The sequence below is a fragment of the Cucumis sativus genome, chromosome 3, assembly GCF_000004075.3.
Source record: "Cucumis sativus cultivar 9930 chromosome 3, Cucumber_9930_V3, whole genome shotgun sequence".
Lineage (NCBI taxonomy): Eukaryota > Viridiplantae > Streptophyta > Magnoliopsida > Cucurbitales > Cucurbitaceae > Cucumis > Cucumis sativus.
In genome coordinates this window covers 27,583,393-27,591,608 of record NC_026657.2, presented here as the reverse complement: position 1 = coordinate 27,591,608, position 8,216 = coordinate 27,583,393, and the positions used below count along the sequence as shown (strand labels likewise).

General features: G+C 30.7%; 1 protein-coding gene across 4 annotated transcripts; it reads right to left on the bottom strand.

The window, feature by feature from the left end:
• Positions 1-204: 204 nt before the first annotated feature.
• On the bottom strand, positions 205-4,865 carry LOC101218805 (agamous-like MADS-box protein AGL15). Of its 4 annotated transcripts, none has more exons than XM_011653461.2 (8): positions 4,225-4,865; positions 2,948-3,023; positions 2,244-2,305; positions 2,063-2,162; positions 1,906-1,935; positions 1,162-1,203; positions 913-1,073; positions 205-679 (listed from the first exon to the last, which is right to left on the bottom strand). In XM_011653461.2, the coding sequence occupies exons 1-8, from the start codon at positions 4,404-4,406 to the stop codon at positions 592-594; spliced, it is 741 nt and encodes a 246-aa protein (XP_011651763.1). In that variant the 5' UTR covers positions 4,407-4,865; the 3' UTR covers positions 205-591. The 4 variants fall into 4 exon arrangements, with proteins under 4 accessions (XP_011651763.1, XP_011651762.1, XP_011651761.1 ...); XM_011653460.2 differs by having other exon boundaries at positions 1,900-1,935; positions 4,225-4,864; XM_011653459.2 differs by having other exon boundaries at positions 1,906-1,941; positions 4,225-4,863.
• Between the last annotated feature and the right edge of the window lie 3,351 nt (positions 4,866-8,216).

The following is an 8,216-nucleotide window of genomic DNA, read 5'->3' as shown; positions in this document are numbered from 1 at the left end:
CTTTAGACTGAGAAATCAATAGCCATGGTTGGATTGTTTCTACTTTTTTTAACATATTGAATTGTGATTATGAGTTATGATGTATAAACTTTACTGTTTAATTGCAATATAAATAATACAAGTTTACGGTTGATTACCTTCTTTCTGGAAACTGAAAAACAAGAAAAATAGAGATATCAAGAGAGAGGACATCTTAGAACTCAATACACATTGAAACTTTTAGATTGGCATTTCAAATTTGATTCAGCCATAGAAGTAAGGCAGAAAAAATTACAGATTCAGCTAACAAATAGCCTAGAAAGAATAGCTAATATTCCTTCTTTAGGCAGAGCTACACGTGAAGGGGACTAGAGTTCGTAAATTTCTTAACAAATGACTCCCAAATCTATTAAAACTAACTACAACAATGCCATTTCATGACTAATCTCATCTGCTACATGAAGATTTCTAATTCTCTCTGTTTCAATGGTTTCAAAGTCACCTAATGAATATTTGCAGTTTCTGAAGGTGGAGATGAAACTGGTTTTCACTGTTCGTCTCGTCAGTGTCTGTGCAGTCCATTCTAATTAATCAGAATGAATGAGAGAGAGATCATAATATGCCCATTTGAGCCCCTGAATCATTTGAATGAGTATCTCTCTCACTCTCCTTTCTCTTGCAATAAACATGAGATGGCAGCCTGAGCAACAGGGAGGATGAATTTAGAAACATTACCAATCATACAATGGAAGGAAGATTGCAAGAGCAGAGTTGTTGCCAATTTCATGTTATCTTTTCAGTAGCAGAGAAGACAGGGAATTGTTGAGAAGAACAAACCATTTTCTCACTATGTCATAATATTGAACTAGAGAAGAATTAAATGCAGGTAGGACTAAAACAAATTCATTACGCAGTTAAAAAGCAAGACATTACCCCAAGTGCAAGGTGGTGTCTGAATCTCCTCTTTCAATTTCAGAGTTGCAGGCCATATCAGGGCTTCTAATGCCAATATTCTTTTGCTCTAGGGAGCAGTATTCAAGATAAGCTGGAAGGGGGCAATCAACCGGCGGAAACAGACACCGAAGCTCATTGACCTACAATGCATGGTGCGGTAAAATTATAAAAACTTGTGTCTTAGTAAATATATAATGATTCTTAGGTTAGATCAACACATCTCCTTGCCTGTCTCCGCAGAGTTTCGTTCTCAAGCATTGCTCGTTGTTCCTGAAACAAAAATGTGAACATGAGTCATCTCATTCCCTGTTTCCTAGAGATTTCTAGCTAGCATGGATGAAATAGCCTGACCATGCCATAACTTGTGAATAATCTACAATTTTCTTCTCATAACTACTGTCTGATTGCAGTTTTGTGTTCCCACCACTATCGTTATTAGGTTTAAGTAGGGTTTCAACGGTAGGATCTGTTTTAGAAGGTCAACTTTATATAAAAATCCATGGTTTGTTATCTTCGCATTATCATTGTGCATTTAGCAGAAATTTTGCTTGCGCCTTGTGAAATTGGGTTATAAGTCGGGTAGTTGAGTCTATTAACAAAGGGCAAATTTGACCAAAGAAAAACTAACTTCTACACGCATAGATATCAAAGTAAAGTAGTTATGTTTTGAATTCATTATTATTTGCATAGTGGAGGCAGGGCACGGGGAGCACCCGTCATTGTCATCAAAAGCACTAATAATGATAACCACTTGAGTTATTTGACCATCAAAACGTGAATTATCATGTTCTAAGCTATTGTGTTATGGATCATAACAACAAACTGAATACGAAAACATTGGTTTAGCATGTTGTTCACCAAAGTTCTCTCTCTGAGGTTCCATTTTTTCAAGGATTAAAACTCATTTAAATATCAAAATTTGAAAGCATATGTCCTATACAGATGGCACAAAATATATTAAGTCACCTGTACCCTTGATTGCTCTAGTTGCTCCATCAGTAACTGTTCCTAAAGAAATAAAAGGTTCATCAAGATTTGAAAGTACAATTAATCTTTTGAAGTTCCATGTTACAGAAAATCACTTTTATACTTTAGGAAGATAAAGGTAAAGGGATGGTCAAACCCAAACCTTCTTCTCTTTCACCAGTAATAGCCCTTCATTTAGCTGTTGCTCCAGGTTTTGCAACTCTTTGAAGCCTAAGCCAGTGAGATCCTTTCCCAATAGCTGTCTGCACAGGAAAAAAAATGATAAGTACATATAAAAGATGCAACTTCACTTTAAAGATCATGCGCCAAGTAGGATGGCATACAATTGTTTCATTTGCAGAGTTGTTATTTCCTCTCGTAGAATGTCTACCTCCTCATGCTCTCGCTGCCGGGGGGGGGGGGGAGAGATACTGTTAGAAAGAATAATGCATTGTTTCTTCCGAGAACATTTAAGTAAACAAACAACCAAGCAGTTATAACCCGTAACAATAGTGTCAAGTAGAAATATTTCCGTACTCCTTATCAACCTTGTTTTGTAAAATTGTGATGAAAATATAATAGTTTTGAGGTATCAACCTTATCTAAATGACATAAATGTTAAATGTTAAAGTTACACGTTGAGTTTCTACACTTTAAAATTTGTGTTAGACAAGTCCCTCAACTTAAAAGGTGTCCAATTAGTCTCACAACTTACAATTTTCTATCTATTAAGTTTTTTAACTTTCAATTTTCTGTCTAATAGATCATTTAACTATTTGAATGAGTTCTTTTAAATGGGCATACCTATTGGAAACAAAATTAAAAGTTAATGTAATATATGATTCAACATTTAATTTTATGTTTAATAAATTCATACATTTTTTAAAAGAACTTATTGCATACAAAATTGAAAGTTCAAGGACCTACCGTTCACACAAAATTAAAAGTTTAATGACCTATTGGGTACTTTTTAAAATGTTTAGAGACCTGTTAGACACAGGCCATGAAAGTTCATTTGTAACATAACTTAATATGGAATAATCAGTACCTCAACCTTGTGCACGTCTACTGTAGCATCTGAAGATTCTACACATTTGTTGTATCTTGCAAGAGTGTGCTTCATGCTGCCCAAAGAAGGATAGAATAGATTGAGTTAGGCTTCATTTGTAATAAAAAGAGAGCAATTGATAATGTACAGTCTGCACTTCACATTTCAAGTTTCAGTCTATCTTCAAAAAATATTTAACTTTTAATTCCAATGATCCGAAAAAATCCATGTACATGTATATGTTTTTAAATTTTTTGACATCGATTATTTACTTTTGAATGAGTGTCCATACAACTTGGTGCATGTAATGTAACAGTGACAAGATGGCAAAGACATATATTTGGATACACTGGATCTGTTGATAAATGTGTTGCAAAATATTCTCTGTTTGATTCATGATTCATGAAGCAGTGGAAAACAAAGTCAGAAACAAAACCCAACTTCAAACCACATAAAAGAAATAGATTTCATTCATAATTTTCCTCCCTCATTGCTAAAGCCAGATCCAAACTATATGGCCAAACCTCATAACTCCATACAAGCAATGGCAGTGATGAAAGAATGAATGAAACAGAGTTGAGCACCAAAAGAAATGGAGCAACAATTGGATTATATAATTTTCTGTGGATCACCACATTAAGTCTAAGTCGATTCAGAGTATATCAAGAAAAACTATATTCTGATCCTGCCTCAAAAAACATGTTGAACAATCATAAGATACTTCAGATAAGCCTTCCAAGTTCCACAGACATGGTAAGACATTTTAAGAAAGGGGGATATAGCATGCTCAGCAATTAGAAAGCTTTAGACATATACTGTAAAATCAATGAAAATATTTCACCAGCACTAAACTTAAATTTACAAGGTGGAACTTGGAGTAATGATTCAAAACAGTATTGTGTCCATGGAGAAAAATGAGAATAGAATGAAGAAGTTAATTACAGTCAAGTAAGTAACAGAGACGCCTAAAAAGGCTCCTCTTTTAAACCGTAAACTATCTAAAACATTAATACAAAGGAAAAAAATATGCAATGAAGAAGAGCAAGAATGAAACATTCTATTCAGCAAACAAAATGACAGCCTGAAAACAAGAAAAATGAAACATGCAATGTACAAACAAAAACACCAAACCACCAGCCCCGCGAGATTCAGCTCAATTTCTCCAGTATCTGATGAAAACCCAACAATATTCTCTAGAAAATAGAGTACCAACTAACATGCAAGAGAGGGGGGAAAAACAAGAATCGATAATCAAGGAGTGTATAGAAAACACAAACCCAGAACTAGAAAACTCGAAAAGCTTGCCAGTATTAGAGAAGATAATAACAGCAACTTCAGCATCACAAAGAATAGCAAGTTCTTGAGCCTTCTTAAGCAACCCAGCTCGTCTCTTCGAGAATGTAACTTGTCTGCTATTAGCATTCTCAATCCTTTTGATTTCAATCTTCCCTCGACCCATTTCAAAACACCCAGTTGATCAAAACCCTCAAAAATGAAAAAGTTTCAATCGAAATCCTAAAAAATCCCGAAATTAAACGGAAAAACCCTTCTGGTATTCCCTTTGGTTTTTGTAGGCCGCAACCCTTTTTCCCTCTTTTTGCCCCTTCCTTCCTTTCCCCTTTTTCCAGGTTCAATATTTGCCCATTTTGGGGCCTGTGATAAACTTGGGAAAGAGGGTAAGAGATTACCAAATTTAGAGAAGAGAAGATAAAGGAGCGTGAAAGAGCGTTTTACCCCAAATGGCAGAAGGGGCTGGAAACGGCAACCTTGCATGGCTCTGTATACTATATAGAGTTATGCATGACTCCTTTTGCCACATTTAGAGTGTTTTCGGTGTTTATAGGTCTCTTTTGAAGGGACCCACTTCCTTCTCTTTCTCTCTCTCAAATTCCCATTTCTCCTTTTTTTTTTTTCTTTTTTTTTCTTTTTTTCTGTTTCAAATGAAATCTTCCCTCGTCTCCTTGTTCTTGTTCTTCTTCATCATTCATCATCAGTCTTCTCAGTCCTTCTTTGTGTATCACAGACACGACAAGTCGTTTCTCCATTATTTTTACTCCAATTCTTTATATGGTAATTTAATGGTTGCTGCATTTAGTATACATGTTGCCAAATATAGGTGTGGTTATTCCACATATTTTGCTCCTTTCTTGTTTTGGATTTTCCTCTTTTTTACAATCTTTTGCTTTTGGTTTATTAACTCTTTCTGTGTGTATATATATACATATTTTTTAAAACAAATTAGGTCAGTCGGGTCGGGCCGAACCGAGATAGTTGGAGCATAAATGAGCACATATTAATTACCCTCTCATATTAATTGTATATTTATAGTACCCCTTAAGATTTTTTTATAAAAAACAAAACAAAAAGTAGATAATACAGACAAAAAGAGTAACTTAAGGCTTAATTACTACAAAAGTTTAGAGAATTTGATAAATTTAGTAAATAAATTTTTTATTGCTATATTTAAAAATGTCTTCTTCTTCTTTTTTATCAAAATAAGCTAAATAATAATAATTCTTACTGGATATGTTATAAAAAAGTTATTAGAAATGGTAAGGGATACTAAAATGTCATTCAAAAAATAAACATGAACAAACTAGAGACTAAGATTAAATTTGATATTTGAAATGATTAAATTTGAACAAATTTGGACAAGAACCAAAATAGTACTTTTCAAATCCTTTTATTTATGTTAATTTATTTTGAACTGAGTATTGAGAAGCAAAGAGTGTATTTGAAGTTTGGTTCCTTAAGCAAAGGGCATGGTGTTTTTTTTTTTTTTTTCTTTTAATAATTTTTATTAAGTTTGGAATTAACTTAAATTTTATTATTCAATTTAGCTAAATAGATGAAAAGGCTTTATTGAACAGATGGATTAATTTGTTAAATGTTTTAATGTTTTCCTTTTGTATTTGAATCGAGTTGCCTATTGGATGACTCATTTGTCACTCAAATTTCAATCTTTGGATTTTTTTTGCTATTCTACTTTAGAAATGTTTATAACCATAAATTTATAATTTTTACAAATGACTTCCAGAGGTTATTAGCTAAGAATAATTTAAATTTCTTCATTTTTTATATATAATTTTACTTTGTTTACTTTCAAACTTTATTTTTAATTTTTTTAATCTAAAATTGAGCTATATGATTTTTTAAATTAAAACCATTATCAAATATTCTATTTATTTTTTAGTTTATATATACATTTCATGCCTACCTGAAAATAAACACATGTTTGATGTGTGACCATCAACCTTTGAATAATCGCATTATTCTATGTGCATCATTTACATCAACGGGTGCTCATCAAACAAATACTTGAAAAGAGTTGCATTCCACCATCACCAATCACACATATTTTACTTAATATTTTGATTCTAAAATATATAAATATATTTTATGATTAACAATTAGAAAGGTTACATTTATTTTCTTTTGAATGGACACCTACTTTCGAAAAAAAAAAAGTATATTTTTGTTACTGAAAATAAAAGGGCAAAAGTATAGAAATTTTATCTCTCTATCACCCAGAATAAAAAATATAGTAAAATACATAAACATATATAAATTTTAACAAATCAATTTAAATAGCTTGTTATCATATAATATTAAGGGAATGCCATAAAATTATATCCTAATATATTGATTATTGTTCTTTCTACCAAGAATCAAACGAAATTGAAAATAAATTATTCATTGAAAAAATATAATCAAATAAAAAACCACAAGAAATGCATCTAATAGAACAAACAACAACAAAATTCGCCTTTCTAAAACATTTACAGTATTGTAGATCATGACCTCTAATCAACACCTACACAAAGTAAATTAAGAGAATCTTTATAATTAATTCAAGTACAAATTCCAGGACCATTAACATTTTCTCGGATAGTAATTTGAACAAAAATAATATGAAATTATTAAGTTTAAAATTTAACATAAAGTTTTAATTTTAGAATTGTCACTCGATCATATATCAACAGTGGCATAAATTTTAAAGTGATAGACGCTTCGGTCCCATTTTGATATATGATTACTTAAAAATAGTTTCTTAATGAATAGTATAAAATAGAAAGCATCATTTTAAAATTTAACTTCCAAATTTATCCATATGAATGTTGACTGTTTGATCTCATTTAGGTATATGATAGTTTAGAAATGGTTTCTAAATAAACAATTGACAAAATAAAATCCTAAAAAGAGTTGAATACAAAAGCAAGTCGGAGGGGTTCTTGTAGAAGGAATGGAGTGTTTTGCAAAAGGATGTTTCAATGAAAGATTGACGTAATTGATGAGGTGTGTGGAAGTTTTAACCGAAGGGGTAAAATGGGAATTTTAAAAAATGTTAAGGTAAAGGGTGAAGAGAAACATTCTCTCCTTATCCCTTTTAATATAGTAGAGATAGAGATGCAGATTGATAAAGGACTCTATTTTTGGTTTGGAGTTTTGTGAAATATCTTTTTGAAAAATAGAAGAAATATTGATTACTTTTGTTAGAATATAAGCTTAATTGCTCATTTCCATATTTATTACCAAACAATTAAATACTCCAATTTATACTTTTTTTTATTTGCTACCCGTACAAAAAAGCAATGTTCTTTAAATAAAGTTCAATAATTAAGTTATTCAAAATTAGTGGTTATGATTTTATATAATAATTAAAAAAAGCACCTATTAAAACAAAGATTTTTATAAAATAGAAAATTTTCACGATTCATAAAACAAAATCCTTACAAACAAAATTTGTTACACGTAAATATTTTGTCAAATAATATATTTTTATCATTTTCTTACTCGTGAAAGACATAACGAATAATACATTTTCTAGGATAGTTAAAAAAAAGACCATTTTTTATCTTTTAAAATATTCCATATGTTAAAATTGAATAAGGGTTTTTGAAAAAAAGAGAAGGAAGACAAACTATTTATCCTTTACCCAAAAAACCTTATTTTACTCTAAAATGTAATTCTTTTGCCAATTTTTTAAAACAAATTTCAATTAAAAATTTAATATATTTTAATTATTTTTAATACTATATATTTTTTACTTTTACGTCCATCTTTACAAAACAAACCATACAAAAAAAAAAAAAAAGCAAGATTATGAAATCTAAATTATTTCATTAAAATAATGTGATTTTAGGGATTTAATTTGTACATGATACTAAAAATGTTTAAATTCTATTTGTTTAATGATCCTAGACATAAAATGTCTATATTTCTGTGCATGTAATATTCTTGGATTTTATTCATCCAGTCAACATACATA

Coding starts and splice junctions, on each gene's coding strand:
- LOC101218805 (XM_011653458.2), bottom strand. CDS start 4,406: ATGGGTCGAGGGAAGATTGAAATCAAAAGGATTGAGAATGCTAATAGC. Junction 3,024..4,224: donor TTCGAGTTTTCTAGTTCTGG/GTTTGTGTTTTC, acceptor TTCTTTGGGCAG/CATGAAGCACACTCTTGCAA. Junction 1,074..1,161: donor ACGAAACTCTGCGGAGACAG/GCAAGGAGATGT, acceptor CATGCATTGTAG/GTCAATGAGCTTCGGTGTCT.